Source organism: Rhinoderma darwinii, chromosome 11 (genome assembly GCF_050947455.1).
Source record: "Rhinoderma darwinii isolate aRhiDar2 chromosome 11, aRhiDar2.hap1, whole genome shotgun sequence".
NCBI classification, from domain to species: domain Eukaryota; kingdom Metazoa; phylum Chordata; class Amphibia; order Anura; family Rhinodermatidae; genus Rhinoderma; species Rhinoderma darwinii.
Window position 1 is genome coordinate 58,966,012 of NC_134697.1, and position 26,169 is coordinate 58,992,180.

The 26,169-nt window shown below is 40.4% G+C and overlaps 1 protein-coding gene across 6 annotated transcripts in view; it reads left to right on the top strand.

Annotated features, from left to right (window-relative positions):
• The window catches only part of PSD (pleckstrin and Sec7 domain containing), a 321,618-nt gene that overhangs the window by 132,570 nt on the left and 162,879 nt on the right, over positions 1-26,169 (top strand). For all 6 annotated transcript variants that reach the window (XM_075841603.1, XM_075841605.1, XM_075841606.1 and 3 more), the window contains 2 exons: positions 7,090-7,148; positions 22,515-22,604. In XM_075841603.1, coding sequence (XP_075697718.1) covers positions 7,090-7,148; positions 22,515-22,604 — 149 coding nt within the window. The remainder of the gene's footprint in view (positions 1-7,089; positions 7,149-22,514; positions 22,605-26,169) is intronic.

Consider the following 26,169-nt stretch of genomic DNA (forward strand, 5'->3'; position numbering starts at 1 on the left):
ATGATCCTGCATTCTAAAATTTGCTCATTTGCCTGCATGAGTTGTTTGTTCCGATTTTAAAAAGATTTTTAATTTATCATTTATATTGTTACGTTTTTAATTTATCTTGTTAACAATGTTTAAATGAGGCAGTGTCACCCATGTAGGTAATGTATAAATTATTCATGGCCGTTGGTAAATTATACAGGGCTTTTTGAATTTTGGACCATTCATGAACCAGTTGCCTCTACTATGACAAAGCAGATTTAGCCAGCACATACAATAAACAAAGTGATCGCTACTGCTCTGAGCACAGGGATTTGCTCAGATGGGCGGTGATGGTAGCAAATTTCCATACCCTGCCGGTATCTACATAAACTACGTACTATGTACGCATTATTTCAACCAAATCAAGAAGTCATAAAGTACATTACCTTATCTGCTTTAGACTCTTTTAAAAGAGGAATGGGTGTACATTTCAATTATAAGGGGAAAAGTAGATGAAATGGAAGAGAGAGCGCATCAACCAGGCACCCGTATGCCGGCCCGTATTTGCCACTAGGCACTGGAGGTGCAGTGCCTAGCGCGTCCAGCAGGGGGGCAGCTGCAGGATTGTTTTGTTTTTTCTAAAGAAATTAACTTTGTGACCTGACTGAACGGTGGTCAGGTCACTCACACTTCAGGGGCGCTTCTAAGACGTGCCCTCTGTTCATGGATTGGACAAAACTGCTCACATGAGCAGCTGTAGCCAATCCAAGAACAGTTGGAATGACTCGGGCCCGCACAGAGGAGACACGAGCAGAAGCTAGAGAAGAGGAAGCTCCGCCCACAGCCCATCCTGCAATAATGCTAGCCTGCTGCTGCTATGTTGTATCTGGTTGGTTATCAAAAATGGGGGCTGTTTTTCATAACCAGCCAGATACAACATAGCAGCAGCATTGGAGGTGGAGGTGCTTACTGCACTCAGATTAATATTCAGGCATATTAGGGAATCCGGGTTTGAGTTTATCTGGTCTGAATGCAGACCTGATAATAGATAGGAAAGGGCACGAACGGTAGTGAACAATTAATTGCACTACATGACAGAGTATGCCAGGACCTAACACTAGCTACAGAGCACAGGATTCTATACCAATACCTTTTTGACATCTATATGTTGTGTATGTCAGTTTATGTCTCGTAATGTACGTGTGATGTTCCATGTTTTAACCAAGCTTAATAAAAGCTAAGTTTTATAAATGAATCCTTCTTCTATATTATACTATAGCAGCAGCAGCAGGCTAGCATTACCAAGGTGGGAAGGCCCATGAATTTTGGGCTTTCCCAGGCTAATGATACCAATCTGCAGCCGCCCCCAGTTACCGACCATCACTTCAGATGGTTGGGTTCTGGATCATATCCGGCTCTTCCCGGTTCCCCTGGCGGCGGTGGGTACGGGGTAATAATGGGGGATTACTGCTAGCCTTTTTACCGGCTAAGCCCTAACACTAAGCCCCACCTTAGTAATGGACGCTGTCAATCAGAGAGTGGTCATTACCAAGGCGATAGTAAGAAATTAAAAAGAAATACAGACACACAGAAAAAATATTTTACTGAAATAAACCCCCCCACACAACCCTCATTAACCATTTTATTGAAAATAAAAAACGCCGTAATCTAATTAGTCCTAAAATCTGAAATAGTCCAAGAACTGAACCTGGAAACAACCCACAATCCAACACAAAAAAAAACATTAGTAACACACAAAAAAGGAAAACAATTCTTATACTTACCTTTCCTGGGTCCAGCACTGGAGCTGCAATGTCAGCGAGCTACGCTCTTTCCATAACTTCGGGAGTTATGGGGGGTTTCAGCACTAAAAGTGCCTAGGGCAGCACCAGCTCTAAATGCGGCCCTGCAAATATGTCTATATAGTGCTGTATGCACAAAATGGTAGGATATTTTTTAATTAAGACTTTGCAAAGGTGCTCCATTATTCATTAGAATTAGACCAAAGATTGCTGAAAGCGTACGCTTAACCAGTTCAGGACCGGGCTATTTTGAGCCTTCAGGACCAGACACCGTTTAGCCATTTTTAGCACGCGTTAGTTAAATGGCTATAACTTTTTTATTTGTTGGGCTAGAGACATTATTTTTGCGATGTTTTTTTCCGTAGACAATGCAGGTTTCTTTTTTTTATAATTTTTATACACATCCTTTTTGCTATTTTAGAATTTTTATTCTTAATGTTTGAAAATAATAGTAAAAAAATAAGCTTTTTTAATTTTCAGCTATTTTTTTAGGTAATAACATAGTTTTACCCTAAAATAGACCTTTTATTTGTGATAGTCATTGTCTACCGTAAATTTTAAGATATTACATGTCTATATTAGGGTAATTGGGTCAGCGCTAGCGTTACGACAATGATTGCCGGGGGGAATGTTTTTTTTGGGGTGGGTATTTTATTTGTATTTATTATAAAAAATTTTTGCACTTTACTTTTATTTTTTTATTACGATGGTCTGTCCCTCAAAGATCAAAAAAGACCTTTGGGGAACTTTATGTATTTTTTTTCTTTCTTTTACACCATGTTTTTCCACTGTAACTGGAGCTACACAGCAGCCCCAGTTACAGGGGATATCAGTATTCTCATAGTGAGGATCGTCAATAATAGGGCTGTGCCGGGTCTAGTTAGACCCAGCAGGAGTCTGCCACTAACAGCACCTGGCGATCATGAACATCGGGAGCAATAGAGGCAGCGACGCGGCCGCTACCTCCATTCCTATACACAGCGTTCATTGAGCGCTGTGTACAAGTGATCAGAGAAGACAGAAGCAGCGAAAGCTGCTTCTATCCTCTCCTCAGGATCCCCGGCAGTCACTGACAGCAGGAGACCCGACATTCAGCTGCTCGGGCAGCAAGTTAAAACCCGCGCCGTAAAAAGTCTATGGCACGGGTAAAAACACAGCCAGCGGTCGGGAACCAGTTTACACTCCTGGTAGCATTAAGTAGTAGAATGAAGTGTATGTCATATTCCTTATACCTAGGCTGCACTATAGAACTAACTTACAAGAATAAGTGCTAGGAGGCCAACATCACAAGAATAAAATTTGTATCTTTATTTATTACATTATGATAAAAATATTTAAAAAAGAGGATAGTCACATAACAAGGAACAGGACGACATCAGAGGATCACCTATATGCTGTAAAAAAGTATAAATAACATTATTGACATGCACCCCAAGGTACATAATTTATCATATATACTGTGAATAAGTTAAATGGGAGTAGAAAAACCACATGTCAATAAGTACAATAAAGTAACAGACCACTATATTTAAGCACCTCTGTACGAATAGTAAAGTTTCTGGCCCATATTTTACAATTATTTGTCAATTCGTTAACAAATTATTGTGGCATATGGGTCAGATACTGGTTTTCCATAGACTTATGATCTCAAGTGACAATATTTTCAACTGAAATAGGACCTGTCATGGGGTTTTTTTTTCTCGTTTTTTTAAGAAGCCCTCATCTATCCTCAGTATGCGTCACCTCCTGCATCACTGTGACGCTGTCCAATCAGAGCGGGTCTTCTGTATCACTGTGAGGCTGTCCGCTCTGATTACAGCACTGGAATGAGAGGATGCCAGGAATAAGGGGAGGTATGTGGTTTCAAAAACCAAAAACATGACAGGTCCTCTTTAAAATGGTCATCCCCGAACCAATTAATATTGTAACTTGAGGCACCACTGGTATATGGCAGTGTGAGTCCATTATCTGAGAACACAGCCGCAGCTAGATTTAAGTGTTTTCAATTGTTGTCCCTATAACAGCGCAACCTTAATAAGTGACCATATACATTAACTTTTATCTTCTACTTGATATAAGCCCCCCTACTATAGTAGGGAGTAGCCTCTGACATTTAATTGCTTTATTGTTCGAGTAGTTGTAAATATATATGTGATTTAGATTAGCATTATGATATCTTTCAGTTTTTCCCTATGTGGTTCATGATGTATTCTCATGATCGATTTATATTGTTTATTTGTGATCAAATCTTTGAGAAAATCTTGTTGGATATCATGATGAAGTTTTGTATTCACAATAATACATAATTTTTTTTATTCTAGTATTGTATTCCATTTTCACTTATTCAGCACTAAAAATAGTTTTATGTCAACAGCAAAGATAAGGGGAAGAAAAAAAATAAATCCTATTTCTGTAAATTAGATTAGTATTGGAATCCGCAACACAGCCATTATTCTTTTATTATTGTGCACCACTGGGGAATACAATAGACTTGCCCACTTAAGCCCCTTTTCAAACGCGCAGATTTTCAGTAAATAATATTAACGGAAAACTCTGCTCTTTAACACAATATATACAATTTTTACCTTGAGTTTTCTTTATGAATTCAGTCAAATTCCTTTAATTCACAATTGATGTGACTTTATGAAAAAGGCTCAAAATACAATGTGCACACAAGATAAGAGGTCATATCATTTCTGATAGTGGAGTGGGGCGTATCCATCTATTTCCAAGGGCAACCAGCAAAATTCTGAAAGCAGCTGTGTGTATGATTGGATGAAACAACATGAAATAACTAATAGGAACCAAAACAGTTAAGAAAAGTATTTCCTAATTTTTTTTAACTCTTTATATAGATTTAAACTAGATTTGTCATCCGACTATGTTGGCCTATATAAAGGCAACATAGAATGGGGACAGGTTCGCTCTCATACTGGCCAAAAGGCACAAAAAAAAAAAATTGTGCCCGTTTTGGCTAATAGGAGCAATCAAAGAATACACCCGACTCATAGTAAATAGTACAGTGTATTCTTGAGGGTAACGCTCCCCTACCCCTCTCGCCTGTGATTAATTGGCTGGCTGCTGTGTTTCTGCATACACAGGAGTCTGTCCATCACTGTGAGGAGGGCAGCAGAAAATCATATGCAAAGTAGCTCATTTCATCAACACCGGAAACTTCAAAAGGAATAGAGACCTATATGTAGACAGCACTGATTCGGGGTTCTTGCCCCTCAACAGTACAAAGCAGGGTACGAGTTAGCTGATTGAGATGCCCTGGACAAAGCCCAGTGGGCATATTCACTCTCTTTGAAGAGACGAGGCTACATTCAGAAGAGTGTAGCTAAACTCTGACATGAAAAACTGCCAAGGTGCACCTGTGCGGGGCGCGTTGTCACGGATCCCCCGTAGACTGGAGTCTATGGAGGGATGCGTGACATGCAGTAAAATAGCACATGTCCTATTTTTTTCACGGACCCTTCACACGCTCTCTTGAAACAAAGGTTGTGTGAACGGGCCCATTGAAGTACACAAGTCCGTGTGACGGTCGTTGTTTTAACGGCCGTCACACGGACTACATATACACTCGTCTGAATGAGCCCTAATCAGGTGTTATGGAGACTTGAATAGACCCAGCGGGTGTATTGAGACTATTACATCCGCTGGGTCTCTACAATGAGTACCCCACTAAGCATTAGGGATGGAAAAATGTAAGATGCATCCAGTGCTTATGCACTTTCCACATTGCTTAGATTAAAAATAGGTGCATATCTATTAAGGTGAAACTTTAACAGACCCAACTATCTGACCCAGAGGAAGACAATTTTGCGCCTTGGGGGGGGGGGGGGCGAGTAATTCCTGACCCCATAAAATCAGTTAGATCATTTCCCTGGTTCAATTAAGCATAATTGTGCCCAATGTCATGTGTTATTGTTTTTGCAATTATTATCTCTAATGGTACAGAATTCCAAGGTGTAACTACACTAACTAATGTAATGTACAGTACATGGTATCCTAGTCCATTGAATAAATAGTTCATGTAGCAAGTCTTTGTATTTATTGTATATATATTTATATGTGTTAATAAGATCACCTCTAAAGATGTAGGACAAATTGGTATTGTTTAGACCTTTCATTAAAAAATTGACCACCCAACCCATTTATTAATCTAGCAGCCCGCTTCTGAACTCACTCAAACTTTACTCTTATATCCTGTCTATAGTGTGGAGCCCAAAATTGAATCCCTTAGTCATGTGATTTATAAAAGGTCAATATTTTATTTGAAACACAGGTTTTTATCTCTCTTTTTATTCACCCTAAAATTAAATTTGCTTTTGCAAATGCCACTTCTTCCTCTTGTTCTGTAATCCCCAGTTGCACTATATTTAATGTCTACGCAACCATGCTTTTACTGCGCCATTGGTGCATTACTTTACATTTATAAAAATGTAAGGGGTAGTCTGGTTTCAAATAGTTTATTAGGCTATTCTGAGTTCGCAGGAGGATGTTCCTCTTTTGGAAAACTTCATTGATAAGTTGGACCGGAGCCGGTGAGTGGTTACAAAGAGCTTCTCTTACTCTGAAGTACGTAGCACGTCTGTGCATTGCAACGACAACTTATTTATTTCCACGAGCACCATGTAATAATTAAATTCCCCAGTGGAGGTACTGCATTGAGCGCTTGTTGTCCGGTTTCTCACTATATTACAGTTGAACATCAGGTATTACAGCAGAGGAACAGCTGTTTAACCTTTCAGATGCCGTAGTCCTCCCATTGGCTAATTTCCTTCAATATACATGGATAAGTGTCATCAGGACCAGGGGCTTTATGAATATTGAATTTGCTCAGACTTCTCCTGCTCTCTGCAGTTACAATACAGTGCTATTAGAAGGGCGCATTAGTTCTCATCACAGCTCTTACCAGTTCAGAAACACTAAAAAGAGGACTCTCTAGTTTTTGTACACATGATTTGTAATAAACAATAATACACACCACACCCTTCTGATAAATGGAACTGCGGTTCATGTGGACCAGACATGATCTTTTTTTCAGCTTCAAGGAAACCTGATTAAAACAAAGATTACACCCTCAAAACAATGATTGCTCCCACAAAACCATGTCCTATCCCCCCCCATAACTGTTAAACAAGGGGGGGGGGGGGTGAAAAAAAAGTGCATATAAACTTTGAATCCTCTTTTTACTTTTACAAACTTTTTCATTGTTCTCCACTACGCTTTCTATTTAACAAATGTTTTTTTGAGTGTCAACCTGAGCTGATATGTATAGCAGCGAGGCATATCTCCTAATCTATCTTTTTTTCAGATGGTGTTCATACTCTAACATGTGCACTGATGCTGTTAAACACTGACTTACATGGACATGTAAGTAAACATTTTCCATTAATCTGAAATTCTATTTTATGGAGTGTGAATTATAAAATCACCATAATAAGAAGTCAAGTTGTACAATGTCTTTACAGCTTCAAGCTAAAAATAAACTTTTAGTAATTGGCATTTACAAGAAACAACTAGGTAGAGGATATTTGGAAGGAGGTAATATGTCTATAAATTTATCGATTTGTTTTGTTTTTTTGCTGGTAATTATACCAGAATTTATGCTCAGACAGGTCTATATCATTCTTGGATCCCCATGTTTACGAAACAAAGGGGCCTCTAGCAGGCTCCCCAGAACCCCTTTTATTCTTCTTAGAGACTGTTCTCACTGGAACACTGTTGTTGGAAAATCCCAATGAGATTTTAGTGGGGGCTTTATCGTGTGGTTTGTCGGGAATTGGATTCTATGTTCTACAAAAAGTACCCCTTCATTTTAGTAATATCAGAAAGTGAAATTGCAGTTAGTTTGTATCATGTAGATATCCATTAATAATGATTGCAGTTTATTTATTCATCAGTAGACCTTCACCTATAGGAGTTTTTTTTTACTATTTTGACAAAAAAAAAATGTATACAATTATTTGAGTACAGAAGAGCCCAGGGGCCATGTATAAAAAATAATTACACAGTACTCAGATTAAAAGTCAGATTTCTGAGATAAAGGGCTTGTTCACACGTTGCGGAATTGCTGTGTTTTTTCCGTCCGGAATTGCGGACAGAAAAAATGCAGCAGCATTCTGCGGGAGCAAAGTGGATGAGATTGAACAAATCTCATCCACACACTGCGGAAAAACTGAGCGGAAAAAATGCTCAGAAATTGACCTGTGCTGTGGAAATTTATTCCGCAGCATGTCAATTGTATTTGCGTAAAAGCAGCTTATTTGCTGCGGGAATTGCCCTTAGGATTCAATGGGAGGTAAATCCCGCAACAAATACCAGTTGTTGCGTTATTTGCGGCGGATTCGCTGCAATCCCTCCGCAAATAACGCAACTCAGAAAAAAAAGAAGCCTGATACTTGCCCAGAAGTCTTCGTTCCTCCCTCCATTTTGGCCTCCTGGGATGACGATTCATCCCATGTGACTGCTGCAGCTAATCACAGGCTGTAGTGGCGGTCAAATGGGATGACGCCCCGTCTCAGGTGACCGCCGCTGCAGCCAATCACAGGCCTGATAGCAGTTTGGTGCGGTTTTTCACCCAGAATTTCCTGCGGCGCACAGGATTGATGCGCTGGGTACTTTTACGCAGCGCATCCGTCCCGTGTGAACTCAGCCAAAAAGTTAGAATTCTGAGATAAAATTGTCTTTATTAAATCATAATTTAGACTTTTTATCACAGAATTGTGCAATTTTAAATTTTTATTAACATGGCCCCAGGACTCTTCCCTAGAAAATAGTTTTGTAGGGGGAGAAACAATATGTTCTGCTCTACACAGAAACTAAGAAAACTATGTACTATTCTGTGCAGAAGGAGGTGGCTAATGGATCGATCAGAGGTAAGGGTGCCAAATATAGTGTGCACTGCTGGTTTCCTAGTAATTTCACCCATAGTTCTAACTGCTCATAGAAGCATGACTGAATGTACTAAATAGATTGAACTAGTAATGCTTGATCCTTTTCAACTGTCCCTGCATGTACTTGCAGCATGTATGGGAATCCTGTCTTCTTTAGAGGAACTTGCATTTTTCTTTTTCATGTCTTGGTTCCTTATGAGCCTAAACTATAAAAAACAGAGTTAAAAAAACAGAATGACACATTCTCTACAACAATGCATCCATCACCCATGGGAAAAAATAAAAAAAATAATAATTTTGATGCTGATGAGCACTACCCGATTTACATCTTAGGAGTATGTAGGCACAGATTTCTGTCCCTTTAGACTCTGCCCATCTAGTAGGCCTCACCTCAAGTCATCTATGTGTAAATTGCTATAAATACAGATATGGATACAAAAGATTGATTACATTTTTGTTTTATTTAACAACTAATGGTGGTTTCACACAGGCAGATATTCGCCCATGATAACCACCTTTAAACGAGTGCCGATCGACAATACAGCATGTCGATCGGCGCTCATTTACTCCATTAAAATGAATCCATGATTGTTAAATTAAGTATTGTAATTATCGCTACTACGATCGTTTGTCACGATGCATTTGTATCATATCGACAGCACGTCTCCCTGTTTAGACAGGGAGATGTGCCGCAGACATTTTTTTAGCTTCAAAAAAGATGCGATCAACCAATTTGATGGTTGATTGGCTGGTCTTTGCTTGTTTACGCAGGGCCATGATTGAGAACGGTATATACTCATAAGAACGCTGGTACACCTGATCATTGGCCTCTGTAAAAGGGTCTTAAAGGGGTTGTCCCAATATTAAATGTTATTGCAATATAAATGTGCAAATCTAATTCGTTTTATAATCTAACTTCTATTACAAAAATGCTCCTGTTGCTAGACAATCCCTTGACTTCATTATAGTGGGCATCTTGGTATAGTAATGTGCACATCCTTCTACTGATCTGAATGAGGGAGGACGCATATGCTCAGTTCCACTCTCCAATTGCCTCCAGCCAATAAAAAACATTTCTTCTCTGCTTGTCAGTAAAGAAATAGAGAAGATTTTATTCAGGAACACAGCTTGTAGACGTACACACAGTAAGAAACTCACAGGAGAGCAAGCCGTTTGCTTGGATGAAGAGAGAGCCTGCATACAGCACTGCTTTCATACAGTGTAGAGCTCTCCCCTCTCCTACTCATCCTCTCACTGTGTTTAAGCTGCGGGCTCTACCTCTTCTTCCGTTATATAGCACTGGGCTCTCCCTCAAAAAAGACATAGAATGGGGGCATTTGTAAAGCTTCACCTGGAGAGGAAGCAGAGACAGTGAAGCAGAATGATCTGCTTATACAAGCTATGACAGGAAGGCAGAGGTGCTGTAGCAGAAAGGACAACCCCTGAACTGCCTGTCTGAAGAAAATCTAGCAAAGCAATTGGAACAATGAATGGAGAGATCTCTGGATCCATGTAAGATATAGGGCTGGTTCTAGCTTTGTTAGAAAGAGATTGTCATGTACTATATTATGTCATTTTTTTCATTAATTATCGGGCAACCCCTTTAATGCACACTTCCAGGCACTTGAACTAAGGAAGCAGTATCCAACTGCGGTCAGGGAAGTCAACCTCATGGAAGTCCAACCTGGATCTATGTACAGTGTGTACAGTGTGTGACGACATCACTCTTGCTCTCCTCTGATCCACACACACACTAATAATAGGCCATGCAAAATCAACAGCAATTATACCATACATGTGATGATAATCATAATTTTCATATTTAGGTTGAAAGAGTTATTAACTGTAACAGAAATAGCTGTTTAGGAGGCTTAAAACTATTTGAGGAACAGCCAAACTCTGCTACAAAGGTGAGGTTGTGGAAGATAGTTTCATGTCACAAGTTCACCATGGCAAGACTGAGCTCAGCAACAAGACACAAGGTAGTTATACAGCATCCGCAAGGTCTCTCTGAGGCAAAGATTTCAAACAGACTGGGGTTTCGAGATGTGTTGTTCAAGCTCTTTTGAAGAAGCACAAAGAAACGGCCAATGTTGAGGACTATAGACGCAGTGGTCGGTGAAGGAAACTTAGTGCAGCAGATCAAAGACACATCGTGCTTCCCTTCGAAATCGGAAGATGCAGTGCCATCAGCTCAGAACTGGCAGAAACCAGTGGGACCCAGCTACACCCATCTACTTTTCAGAGAATCAGGCCAGAAGTGGTCTCCATTGAAGAATTGTGGCCAAAAAGCCATAAGTTCGACGTGGAAGCAAGGCCAAGTGACTCAACTATGCACGAAAACATAGGAACTGTGCAGAAAAATGACAGTAGGTGCTTTGGACTGATGAGTCAATATTTGGCTTTAACAGAAGGCAGTTTGTTGGACGAAGGGCTGTAGAGCGGTACAATAATAAGTGTCTGCAGGCAACAGTGAAGCATGGTAGAGATTCCTTGCAAGTTTGGAGCTGCATTTCCGCAAATGGAGTTGGGGATTTGGTCAGGGTTAATGGTGTCCTCAATGCTGAAAAATGCAGGCAGGTACTTATCCATCATGCAATACCATCAGGGAGGCGTCTGGCTCCAAAAGTATTCTGCAGTAGGACAACGACCCCAAAAATACAGCCAATATCATTAACCCCTTAGAGAGACAGACAATTTTGGTCTTGTGGACACAACCTATTTTTTTCAAATCTGACCTGTCACTTTATGTGGTAATAACTTTGAAATGGTTTCACTTATCCAAGATATTCTGACATTGTTTTCTCGTGACACATTGTACTTTGTTAGTGGAAAAATTTGGTTGATAAATTCAGGGCTTATTTGTAAAAAAAAACACCAACATTTGAGAAAATTTTCTCAATTTTAAATGTATATTCTTGTAAGACAGACAATTATACCACACAAAATAGTAACAAGTTAGTATTTACCATATGTTTACTTTGTTTGCATCGTTTTTTGAACGTCCTTTTATTTTTCTAGGACGTTACAAGGCTTTTAACTTTAGTAGTAATTTCTCACATTTTCAAAAAGATTTCCAAAACCTATTTTTATAGAGATCAGTTCAGCTCTGAAATGTCTTTGAGGGACCCATACATTAGATATCCCCATAAATTACCACATTTTTTTTCTAAAATTTTATTGGGTGTTTAGAAAAGTATAAAACATTATACAAGAAAAACATCAATTGGAGTGTTGCCAATGAATACATCTCATGAGCATTGAAACGTTGTAATTTACATAAACAATTTGGTACATGTTGCCAGTAAACATGGAGCTTTATATAAAAGTAAACGGTATATTCGAATTTTGCAATAGTTGTTGCTTTGAAGAAATAGCATTGTTAACGCAGCTAAGTAATGCATGAGGCTTAAATTACCCCATTTTAAGAAACTGCACCCCCAAAGTATTTAAAAACGCTTTTAGAAAGTTCAGGCGTTTCACAGAATTTAAAGCATAGGTCGGTATAATTTACAAATTTAACTTTGTTTTGCAGAAATACAATTTTAATCCACTTTGTATCTGTATCACAGAATGATTAACCAGACAAACACAACTCAATATTTATTGCACAGATTCTGCAGTTTTTAGAAATATCCCACATGTGGCCCTAGTGCACTAATGGATTTAAATACTGACCTCAGAAGCAAAGGAGCACCTAGTGGATTTTGGAGCCTCCTTTTTATTAGAATATATCATAGGCACCATGTCATGTTTGAAGAGGTCTTGTGATGCCAACAAAGTAAACACCCCCAAAAAGACATAATTTTGGAAACTATACCCCAAGGAATCCATCTAGGGGTCTAGTGAGCATTTTGAAAATCTAAATTTTTTTCCACATAAAATGAAGTTTTTAGCTCAGATTTTTTAAAATTCTCATAAGTAATAATGGAGAAAAAGTAGCCCAACATTTGTAAAGAAGTTTCTCCTGAGAACAGCAGTATCCCATGTGTCGTCATAAACTGCTGTTTGAACACACGGCAGAGCTCAGAATGGAAGGAGCATCATTTGGCTTTTGGAGACTCAAATTTTGCTGTAATGGTTTTTGGGTGCTATGTCGCATTTGCAAAGGTCCTGAGGTACCAAAACAGTGGAAACCCCTGACAAGTGACTCAATTTGCGAAACTACACCACTCAAGGAATTCATCTAGGGGGATAGTGAGCATTTTGACCCCTCAGGTCTTTTGCTGAATTCATTTGAATTCAACTGGGAAAATGAAAAATATATTTTTTCCAATAAAACATAGAATGTTTTCATTTCCACAAGAAGAAAAAAAAGGATAAAAAGCACCCTAACATTTGTAAGGCAATTTCTTGCAAGTACAGCATACGTGGTTGTAACCTGCGGTCTGGACACATGGCAGGGCTCAGAAGGAAAGGAGCACAATTTGGCTTTTGGAGCTCGGATTTAGTTGGAATGGTTTTCAGGTGCAATGTCGTATTTGCAAAGCCCCCAAGTGATCAAAACAGTGGAGTCCCCCCAAAAGTGACTCCATTTTGGAAACTACAACCCTCAAGGAATCTATCTAAGGGTATAGTGAGAGTTTAGACCCCACATGTCTTTTGCAGAATTTATTGGAATTTGGCTGTGAAAATCTAAGTTTTTTTCCACTAAATTGTAGAATGTTTTCATTTTTACAAGGAATAAAGGAGAAAAAGCACCCCAACATTTGTAAAGCAATTTCTCCCGAGTACAGAAATACCCAATATGTTGTCATAAACAGCTGTTTGGACACACGGCAGCGCTCAGAATGGCAGGATGGGGGTTCCAGCGGTCGGACCCTGACAGATCAGGTATTTAGCACCTATCATGTGGATAGGTGATAAATATAGATGGGAAACCCCATGTAAGTCTAAGATCGCCGTGCCGCCCTGCCCCAGGTTCGTATTTCTTGCGACTACGTAGCCCCATTGACTTTCATTACCTGCAAAGTAGGTAGGGCGACACATCGATCATTGGACGGCGACCTGTGTCGTTACCAAAGTTGCTGTATAGCCCTAGCCTAAATCAACTGTTGAACAATAGTGGCACTTGCCATTCAAGCCAGTGAAGTAGGACTGGTAACACTGTTTCAGCATGAAATCTTGTGTTCTCAGTGACTGTCTCCCCCAGTACTCTGGTGAAGCAGGGGATCGTCTGTCCTGTAATCTCTGCTGTGTAATTATAGTACTAGACCAGGGGTGGGCAAACTTTTTGACTCGCGGGCCACAATGGGTTCTAAAATTTGACAGAGGGGCCGGGCCAGGAGCATTTGGAGGGAGTGTTTGGGCCGGATATACTAAAGCATTAAATGTAGTGTGTGCAAACCTCATAGCACAGTAAGAACACTACAACCCAATTTATTAACTGTCTTTCAAATGTGAAAAATAGCCCTTATCAGTTAATAAATTTGTCTCAAGGAATATGCAAGATATGGCATTTACATACTATTTCGCAGATACTGGGAGGAGGAAATGTAAATAGATTAAAATAACATACGCACTGTGATTTATCAAGAAAAAAGTTCTGTTGACTCTGTAAATTAGCTGCCAACCTCTGAGCAGTAGCCGCCCGTTCTTGTGTTGACTGCTTGCTAGCATAGTTTGCATGCTTCGTGGCAAAGTGACGGCTGATATTGTACTCTTTGAAAACCGAAGGGCTTAATGGTGACGTGAAACGAAGTGAAAATTAAAGTGAAATAAAGAGAAATACGCGCCACATTAACCCCTTAATGACCGGGCCATTTTGCACGTTAATGACCAAGGATTATTTTTTGTTTTTTCATGGTCGCATTCCAAGAGTCGTAACTTTTTTTTTATTACGTCGACATAGCCGTATAAGGGCTTGTTTTTTGCGGGACGAGTTGTATTTTGTAATTGCACCATTTTTAGATGCTTACAATATATTGATTAACTTTTATTAACTTTATTTTAGGAGAGAATTGAAAATAAGCAGCTATTCCAGCATTAATTTTCACGTTATAAATTTATGCCCTTTACTATGCAGCATAAATAACATGTTACCTTTATTCTACGGGTCGGCACGATTACAAGGATACCAAATATGTAAAGGTTTTATATGTTTTCCTATGTTTGCACAATAAAAACCCTTTTAGAAAAAAATTACTTGTTTTTGCATCGCCGCGTTCCAAGAGCCGTCATTTTTTTATTTTTCCGTCGATGTGACCGTATGTGGGCTTGATTTTTGCGGGCCAATGCGTAGTTTTCATTAGTACTATTTTGGGGTACATAGGACTTATAGATTAACTTTTATTTTATTTTTTATGGGGGGAATGGGAGAAAAGAGAGAATTTTGCCGTTGTTTTTTGCGGGTTTTTTGGACGCCGTACATCCGGCGGTTTCATTAATGTGTTCATTTTATTGGTCAAGTTGTTATGATCGCGGGGATACCATATATGTGTATGTGTTATTTGTTTTGACACTTTTACTGAATAAAACCACTTTTTGGGCAAAAAAAGTAGTTTTATTTGATTTTGACTGTAATTATTTTATTTTTTTTCAACAAACTTTATTTAACTGATTGACATTTTTTTTTTAAGTCCCACCAGGGGACTTCACTATGCGATGTGCCGATCGCATATATAATGCTTTGGTATACTTAGTATACCAAAGCATTATTGCCTGTCAGTGTAAAACTGACAGGCAACCTGTTAGGTCATGCCTCCGGCATCGCCAAACAGGCAGTTGCGGAAGACAGACCTGGGGGTCTTTGTTAGACCCCCGGCTGTCATGGAAACCCGACGGCGACCCGCGATTTGTTTGCGGGGGCGCCGATCGGGTGACAGAGGGAGCTCCCTCCCTCTGTCAAACAAATTAGATGCCGCTGTCACTATTGACAGCGGCATTTAATGGGTTAAACTGCCGGAATCGGAGCGCGCTTCGATTCCTGCAGTTGCAGCAGGAGCCAGGCTGTGTATAACAGCCGTGCTCCTGCCGCTGATCGCGTGGGTACACTGGCAGTACCCGCGCCATCACAGGACGGATATATCCGTCCTCCTGCGCGAACTAGCAGCTGCTGAGGACGGATATATCCGTCCTTCGGCGTTAAGGAGTTAACAACGGTCAATGTGTTTTGAGTGCGCCATCTATTGGGAAAACGTGGGCATTGCAGGGAAAGGGGAAAAAAAAGGAGGTTTTTACTATGATTTGGACAAGTTCGGCGGGCCGGATTAAAAAGCCTAACGGGCCGTATGTGGCCCGCGGGCCGTAGTTTGCCCATGTCTGTACTAGACACAAGGCTGCAGGAAGAAGATGGCCACCATAGTATGATTAGGTGTCCTGGTGACAAAGTGTATGGTTTTTCAGTACTCACTGTAGTCTTTTTTTTACCTTGCGAATACTCACAGCTTACTATATGTCCTTCAGATATTCCTTGTCAGTCATACCAGGTCCAGTCAGTGGACAAATGCTCCTTACTAGTTCCACACACTGACAGCTGGCTCTGGTCTTATCCCATCCTTCTGTCAGAACCAGCCACATTTGGATCACTCTGCCCAGATCCAGAGCTAGCATTTGATTGGCTCTTCCAGTCATCTTCCTGTTTCTTAACCCCTCTGCTTCTGGGACATGTACACTATATGGACAAAAGTATTTGGATACACCTCTTAATCATTGAATTCAGGTGTTTTATTCAGTCCCATTGCCACATGTGTATAAAGTCAAACATCGAGCCATGCAGTCTGCTTTTACACACATTTTTCTGAAAGAATGGGTTGTTCTGAAGAGCTCACTGAATTTGAACATGGTACTGTAATATGATGCTACTGTTGTAACTAGTCAGTTCGTGAAATTTTTTCCCACCTAGATATTCCACCATCAACTGCGAGTGGTATTATTGCAAAGTGAAAGTGTTTTGGAACCTCAGAATTTCAGCCACAAAGTGGCAGACCAGAGTTACAGAGCGGGGTCGCCAAGTGCTGTGGTGAATAAAAGTCTCAAACGCTCTGCTGACTCAATAACTTCAGAGTTCTAAACCTCCCCTGGTATTAACATCCACACAAAAACTGTGCGTCGGGAGCTTCATGACATGCGTTTCCATGGCCAAGCATACATCACCAAGCACAATGCCAAGCGTCGGATGGAGTGGTGTAAAGCACGCCGCCACTGGACTCTGGAGCGGTGGATACCTGTTCTGTGGAATGATGAATCACACGTCTCTTTCTGCCAGTCTGATGGACGAGTCTAGGTTTCGCGAATGCCAGAAGAGCGTTACCTACCTGCTTGCATTGTGCCAAATGTAAAGTTGTGGAGGAGGGATAATGCTATGGAGTTGTTTTTCAATGGTTGGCTTAGGCCTCTTCGTTCCAGTGAAGGAAAATCTTAAGAATGGTATGTCATAAAATGTCCTGTATGTGTAGGTGTCCCGATAATTTTGTCCATATAGTGTAGTTCACAGGCGCCCTCTAAAGTCTATTCTAAGCAGATCAGCAGCAATAGTAGAATGAAACGACATTGTTCTTTTCAGATCAGCATGTGAGGTACCCAAATATTGTAGCCAGCAGGGTGCTACATGTTTGTCTCTTTTTACTTATTAGGCCCAGTTCACACTGAGTTTTTTTGTTTTTTTTACACGGAAACCGCATCGGAATCAGCGGCAAAAAACCCAGCGAAATCAGGACAAGAAAGTGTAGGCAGGTAAAAAAAATTCTGCCTGCAAAATACTCCACGAGAACATTGCTACCTGCAAATTTGTGGGGTTTGTTTGATAATTGTAATGATAGAGAATCTATCAAGGTTTTGAAGCAATTTTTTAAACCAATAAGTCTTCAGGTATAACTTGTGAATGTAGTTTTGAGCTAAGTTCACATGTAGCGTAAATGATGCAGAAATTCTGCAGCATTTTCGCAAGAGAAATTGACATACTATAGATTGAGAATCTCATTGACACGCAGGTCAGTTTCTGCTTATCTTTTCTGCATATTTTTTCCACATCGTGTAAAAATGATTTGTTCAAATCTCATCCACTTTGCTGCTACTGTAATAGGGTTTGTCCACACGTAACGGAATTGCTGCATATTTTCCATCTGGAATTTCAGTAGCAGCAAAGTGGGTGTGATTTTAACAAATGTCATCCACACGCTGCAGAAAAGTTCCGTCCAGAAATTCACCTGCGTGCGTAATTTTATTTCGGCAGCATGTCAATTATTGCTGTGGAAAGTGGACACATTTCTTGCGTTTTTTTCCCCCATAGAAATCAATGAGGAACAACAATTCTGCAACAAACTACAATGTACTGCATAATTTGCTGCGAAATCTCTGCAGAATTTCTTAAAGGAGGTGGAAATTATATCACCGCAAGAAGTAATATCACCATCACATAGCCTTTTAAAAAATGCAGCAAAAAATCTGCACTATTTTCCGCAGGAAAAAAACACATGAAATGGTGTGGATTTTCCGCAGCAGATTGTCTGCTAATTGATGCATAAATGCTGTGGAAATCCCTTACATGTGGACAAGCCCATACGCTGCAGAATTTCCGCATGGAAATTCTAGACTGAAATTTCTCAGTGTTTACTCTACGAGTGAACTAGCCTAAGGGTCAGTTCACACAAGTTTTTTTTACGTGGAAACCGCGTTGGAAAACGTGCCAAAAAACGGCCGAAAATGCCTCCCATTGATTTCAATGGGAGGCGGAGCGTTTTTTTTCCCACGAGTGGAAAAAACAGCTCGCGAGGAAAAAAATAGGGACATGCCCTATCTTCGGGCGTTTACGTCTCTGACCTCCCATTGACATTGGGAGGCATAGAAAGCGTATTTTGCTGCGTTTTTCCCCCCTGGCACTCGATGGCCGCGGGTGAAAAACGCAGTGAAAGTCGGCGTGCGGGCAGAGCAAAATCTGCTTCAAAATTCCAAACGGAATTTTGAGGCAGATTTTCTGCTTGCAAAAAACTCAGTGTGAACCCAGCCTAACACAAATTATTTTTCAGATTTTTAGAATTATCTGTGAGTCACTGAGTAATGCTAAATACAGTATAACAAGGTCTGTATATACAGTATAACAAGGTCTGGCAACAATAATTTTTTTAACCCCTTAATGACCTGCCACGTACATGTACGTGGCAGCCGTTAAGGGGAAGTATGGAGCGGGCTCACGGGCTGAGTGCACTTGATACTCAGCGGGCAACAGCTGTGTTATACAGCCGACACCTCACTGCAACAAGCGATTAACACCTTAAATGCCTTCTGCAGGGCTTCAAAGGAGACTATCAGTATGACGATATACTGCAATACGTTAGTGTTGCAGTATATCATGCAAGCGATCCAATGATTGCCGGTTCAAGTCCCCTAGGGAGACTAATAGTAAAAACCTGTTAACCTTTTTTTATAATGTTCCAAAAAAAAACAACCTTTTCTTATTTTTGTCCCTAACGCAATGTTAAAAAAAAAAAAAGTTAACATAACTGGTATTGCCGCGTCCGTAAAAGTCCGAACTATCACAATATAGTGTTGTTTAATACTCTCGGTGAACGCCGTAACAAATATATATAAAACATGCAAATTGCTGTGTTTTGGTCACCTTCGCTCGCCAAAGAAATGGAATAAAAAGTGATCAAAAAGTTGCATGTGCCCCAAAATGGTATAGATGAAAACTACATCTTGCCACGCAAAATTTAAGCCCTCACCGCTAAATTGATGTAAAAATAAAACCGTTATGGCTCTCTGAATATGGCAACACAAAACATTTATTTTTTTTAGAAAATAGTTTTATTTCTTCAAAAGTGGTAAAACATAAAACAACCTGAAGAATAAGGTTTTTACTGCCTGATGAACGCCATAAAAACAAACCCCCCCCCCCCCCCCAAAAAATGGCATAGTAGCTGTTTTTTGCCCATTTCACCCCACAAATATATTTTTTTCAGCTTCCCAGTACTTTATGCGGTACATTAAATGGTGAAAATCTACAACTTGTCCCGCAAAAAACAAGCCCTCATATGGCTATGTCGATGAACAAATAAAAAAAGTTATGGCTTTTGGAAGGCGGGGAGGAAAAAACAAAAAAATGAAAGAACTCAAATTGGCCTGGTCTTTAAGGGGTTAAGTTTAGCACTTACATACCATCGTTCTATGGCTCCATTGACAATAACCACATACACAGTGAAACAGTTGACAGTCCTCTTTTAACTTCATTGTCCAACATATTCAATAATCCTTCTTTCAAGAGGATTATTCAAAGAGGATTATTCTATGCTAGGATTGGTTGTTTGCAACCCATACGTTCTTTAGTATCAGCCTAACTACCCTTAGTATCTTAGGGAGCATTACCATCTTAATAGCAGATGATCTTAAAGGGAATGTGTTGCCAGAAAAACATGTTTGTTTTTTTTAAATTAAACATTTAGTGTGTAGGTGAACATTGTTCCAATTTTTTTTATTTTTTTCACGAGTCAGGAAATATTATAAATTAGATTCTAATTTATAATATTTCCCATTGCTGGTCACTAGATGGAGCTATTCCCAAAATTGCAGCATTGCAAAATTGGGTAAAAAGCCCTCGCTCTATTGAGCTCTCAGCATCCCCCCCTCCTTTATCCTGGCTAGTGCCGGGATAAACGAGGGGTTTGAACGGTCTATCCTCCTACACTGTGTGTCGCCATTTTTTGAGCTAACACACAGTGTAGTAGGTTTACATACAGTAGTAAACGTACACGAACATACATTGAAATCTCTTACCTGCTCCTGCCGCCGCGGCTCCCTCCGGCCCGTCCGCTCCGTCTGCTGCCGCTGGTCCAAGTGCACAAGTCCGGAAGCCGCGACCGGAAGTAGTAATCTTACTGTCCGGCCGCGACTTCCGGTCCACAGGAAAATGGCGCCGGACGGCGCCAATTTCAAATTGGACTGTGTGGGAGCGGCGCATGCGCAGTTCCCACACAGACGGCGTACACAGAAGTGGATGGGACGGGAGCCGTTCGCAGTCCCTATGGGACTGTGGCTGCCGTATTCCGTTAATCGACACATACAGAAATGGAACAAAAAATGGCAGCCCCCATAGGGAAGAAAAAGTGTAAAAATAAGAAAAAGTAAAACACAAACACACAAATGAATATAAACGTTTTTAATAAAGCACTAACATCTTTAACATATGAAAAAAAAATTTGTGATGACACTGTTCCTTTAAGGTCTTCCTTATATTCTTTAACCTATGGCTAGGCATATACACAGAAACTTTTCCACGATAAACATTGGGTTTTTTAAAACTTTTCCTCCTGACTCCTATCAGTTCATTCTAACATTGGCCTCTTAACAGACTGATATCCATTTCACTTAAAGAAAGCCTTCAGCAAGTTTGCTGATTAACATTAGTCGACTACGCTATTGTTTCCATGAAAAAACCCGGAAACTTTACGAATGGAAACCAACTGAAACAGAAGCATTACCATTGAAATCAATGGTAATGCAAACGGAAGCTATAGTTTCTGCCCGGCTTTTCGTACATCGGTTCCTCTGACGGAAAGGTTGAACGGATGCTGAACGGTGATGTGAGCAGGCCCAAGCCTGTTGAAAAAAAAAAGGAATTGTTAAATTGTATTGGTAAATTGTTTTAAAATATTTATCAGATATCATACTGTTAAAAAGTCTGCATTTGTAATGGCTTGTTCAACATGCAAAGATGATCATAACTCTTACATTGCTTTCTTAGGAGTAGGACTAAGGCAATCTTACATTAAAGAGAAGTTACTGCCTTGGGCCACCTTTATCTGTTTTTTATTCTGATTGCCTTGTAAAGTCTACAATTTATTAGACTTAGAGCTTTTAAAGAAGAATTTCTGTCCAACTTGTTACACATAAAGTCTTTCTTAAAACACAATAGGGACATTTATTAAGCATTTTGTGGCAGTTTTCTAGGCGGGAAATAGTTGTAAATTTTGTCGCACAGCTGTTTTGCGTAAAAATTTGACCCTTTTTATTTTAAAGTGGGTGGGGCCTACTGGAAAGAGGCAGGGCCACAGACATCCTGACAGATTTACAATAATTTTACATTAAAAGTGGGTGGAAATCGTAACCGAAATCACAGCTTGTGTAAGTTTTAGTTTGTAGCCATAGACAGGCTAAGAGTCCCTGCCAGTCCTTGTTTACTTTTGTTGCAGTGATGAGGTGCCCTACATCCACGTGAATGCTGCAGGCAATCACTGGCCTTAGTGGTCTCGTGCTGTATATGCAAGCAGCACTGCTTAACACATAGAAATCATAATTCTTTGTAAAAAAATGCTGCATCCCAGCTAGAACTCTATTGTTCACGCGTCACAAAAAATAAAATTGAACGTGTCAAATACCCTAGCGTTTCTTATTAATCGCTTTTTAAAATACAGGCGTTTTTTACATGTTTTCCATATGCTTTTTGCTAATTTTTTGGTGCGTTATTAGGACTTCCATTGACTACGGGAACATTTGGCGCATTTTCGCCGTATTTTACGTGTCAAAGAAATGACCTGATGCTGCTTTTTTACACTACACGTTTTTTTTAAATATGTGTAAAAAAAAACACGTTTTATTTACTAACTGTGCGCTTTCTCAATGATTTGATTTGAATAAGAAGCTTAATGAAGTGTGTTTTTTACGTGTATTTTGGTGACAAAAACGAGACAAAATACACATCAAATACACACCGTGTGAACAGGGTTATGCATAAACATTTAGAATAATGCTAGGTTTCTGATCTCACTACTTTCCCATCTCTGGTATTGTTACATGTGAATAGGGGGAAATGTCAGTGTTTTATTTTGTTTTTAAGGCCAACAATTTCCTCTGTTCTTATCCTAGCAAAATATCTCTTACATGCAAAAAATCATATACTTATTCCTTTCAGAACATTGGTAAAAGGATGTCTTGCTCTGAATTCATTGGAAACTTGGAAGGATTAAATGGAGGGAAAGACTTTCCAAGAGAACTTCTCAAGGTAAATTTATATATATATTGGTAGTAGATCTGAGAAGCATGTAAACCGACTGTTATTCTTTTAGGCTAGGAATTCACGGTGACTTTTTGTCTCTTGTCGGTTATGGTAAAATCATTGGTAAACGAGACTGTCAAGCTTAATGTTTCCCTATGGCGACTTGTGACAATTACAATAACTTTTTCCCATAGGGAAATGCCATGGTGCCCTAGCCTTAGGGTTTCTACTTCTAGTAGTTCATTAAGATTGATCAAAAAGCCAGTAATGTATGTTTGAAAATGGTTGTTGCTAATTAGTTATGTCCCTGTGATTAAAAAAAACCACCATGAATGATGCACAGATGCTCTTACTTAAAATTTGGTATTTTTCATCTAAAAGTAATAGTTATTTGGAAAGTCAAACACTGATCAGAGTTTCTTGCGTTGGAGTTCCCAGCTGCTGGAGTGCTGACTCATTATACAGTTCTCCAAAAATCCCATCTCTGTATTTGTGCATAATAGGCTTTTAGAAGAGTAAAAGTAGCCAAACCTCCATACCTATTAGGGCAATGTCTCTTTGTTATTGCAAAAAATAATAATTTGGTGCTTGAAGACCGTTTAGGGAACTAGGAAACCAAGGGTTCTATCGTGACTGAAGGGATGTTTCCATAGCTCGGTACTAGATAACTGAATATTCTTCATAAAATAAATTTGCATATTTATTTATCAGATTCTAACAAATAGCCTGTTAGCAGATTCAGTTAAGGCCCTCTTCTGGTGTTGGTTAACACTACGATACACCTTAACACCTGGGACAGAAGGACTTGGTACTTGGGTTAATTCCCCACACCCTTGTTTGTAGGACTTGTAGTGAAGGGATCGTAGCACAGGTTCTCACCCTCATTCACCACTTAAAGGGATTCTCCAGGACTTTTATATTGCTGGCCTATCCTTGGGGTAGATCATCAATGTCAGATCGGTGAGGGTCTTACTCCCAGCACCCCCATGATCAGCTGTCTTAACGGGCCGCTTCATAGTTTACTAGGCACAGCGCCGTACACTTCTGTAGCACCTGTGCCTGGGATCACAGTTCCGGTCCCATTTAAGTGATTGTTAATATAATACGCTGCAATACGTCAGCATTGACTGCGGCAAGTAAGGGTTTAAATGGCTGGGATCAGAGTTTTGTCCGATCCCAGCCAGTAGATCAAGGTGTTGGCTGTATAATATAGCTGGCACTCACATGTGATTTCGCGGGCGAGGTTACAAGTGCGCAAGGATGCGCAAACCCCTTGGTGGCAGCGCCGTATTTATATGGAAGATGTTGCCAAGGGGTTCAAATAAGTCATGCAGCCAACCTGGTCTGGACCCCCTCTCCTGAAGTAATACAAATAAATGTTTGACTTTACATCTAAACAGCTTATCCGTATTGTTTGCAAAGAAAATCAAGTATAATTACAGGGTTAGTAAGGTTACAAAGCTATCAAGCTTAACCTTTTAAACACATATTCTTGGAGAAGTACTCCAATCTTCGGCAACCCTATAAAAAGTGAATAAAGCGGAGGCCAAGCATGCGCAGTACCGCTCCGTTCACATGGAGCACTCGGGAGCCGCTGTTCGCGGTCTGACCACCAATCAGACACTTATCACCTATCCTGGGAATAAATGATGAATAAGAGAAAATCTCTTTTCAAGGGGTTGTCTGGTACTAAAAAATGTGGATAAAATAAAAACAAACAAAACAATACTCACCAATTCATTCAGCTGCCACTCTTTGTTGTCTTACCTGCAGAGTTGACGTGCCACTCATACATGGGTTCCGCTGCACCCAATCCACTAGCCTCCGCAGTGATGCTGCACCAGACCGCTGAGGCCAGTGATTGTCTGCAGCAGCCACGTGCATGAATAGCACATTATCGCTGGAGGACAAGTCAACAAGGACTGGGGGAATAATGGAGCAGCAATGCTGGAGCGGCGGAGGATTAAACAGGTCAGGTTTTTTATCCACTTTCCTGCATTTTTTTTTTTTAATGTCCGAGACAACCTCTTTAATGTAATAAAATGACACTGAGCACTTATTTCAAAATGCAGAGATCATGCTGATGCACACTATAATATGACAGAGAACAATACCTTTGCTAACACTTTATTGTACCCCAAAAAATAATAATGGCAAACCTTGTCCCACACTGTTATAGTGCCCCTGTTTGTACCCCTCACTTTAATAGTGCCCTCATTGTACTCCACACAGTAAGTGCCCCCATACTGCAATAGTGCCTGTATTGTGCCTCCACACAGAAAGAGTGCCCCTTACACAGTAAAGATGCTCCCTCAAAGTAATGGTGCCCCCTTAGTGCCCGCACAAAGAAATAGTTCGCCTTAAAAAAATAAAATGAATGCTCGTCTAGCCTTGTTCCCACGACAGAGTAGATCATACTGCCGGCCACCTCTGACGTGCACTCTCGTGCAGACAGGCGCAATGATGTCACTGTATTGCACCATCCTATCCAGGCGTATTGTTGGCTACAGGCCAATTTAGGGTTGCAGCTTACAAGACTCCTCAATGGGAATCCAGTGCAACCTGACGTGATGCAGTGATGTCATCGCTCTTGCCTGCACCAAGCCACCAAAGGCAGGGTCACAAAGTGAATGGTGGTGGCACCCTGCTCCACAATTCTAATGAACTGCATCTGCTTGCTGAGGACACAGATGCAGTTAAAAGTGGACACATCGGGACATGCGGGAGGCTTGCTGGGATAGCGCCCGAAACCCAGGACTGTCACACTCAATCCAGGGTGGTTTGGAGGTATGCTCTTCAGCCTCATGGGCTAATATCTCTGTCACCTATCATCAACATAGTCTACCAGTTTGTGCCTGTATTAAGTCACTCCTGGGTTTTTTATTCCTTCTCCCTCTATCTGTTCCCTCTGGAAACTAATCTCTGTGCGAAAACCCTGAAACCCATAATGTGTTTCAATGCCAAATATTATAAATAGGAATGCATATGCCTATTAGATTTATATCAGCTGGAGAGCCACCAGTTACAGATCCCTGATGTAAATGTAGATAAGTGAACACATAAATGTAATGTCCCCTGCTCCCCGCCTTTCATTCTTACCAGTCCCCAGCGTCCTGGCCTGGTTATTTTGTTTCCCTGTGTGTTTCAAGATGATCCGTGCTGTCTAGTTTGATTTCCTGTGTATCGACCTTGCCTGATTTTGACCATCTATGCCCGCCGCCTTCCCTGACCATCTCCTATGTTTTGCCATGATGAATCCCTGCCCTGATTTATTGCTTCGTTATCCATAACAAACCTACACGGCCTGCCCAGAGCTTTTGCTCTGCTGACCACTCTGCTTCTTTAACGTCATCTGTCACCAAGATAGACTACTCCGCTCCCTGGAGTTGCCCCAAGTCAAATCCCTTGGGGTGTTCACACCACCCTCTGCTAGCCCAGTTACAGCCCATTCCTCAGGCTTCGTGACAATAAATAATGTTTGTGAGCATTGAAAGCTTACATTCAATAATATACATAATGTAGACAGGCATTGATAGCTTTACCTGCCAGCTAGGCATTGTAGTTCAGTGAT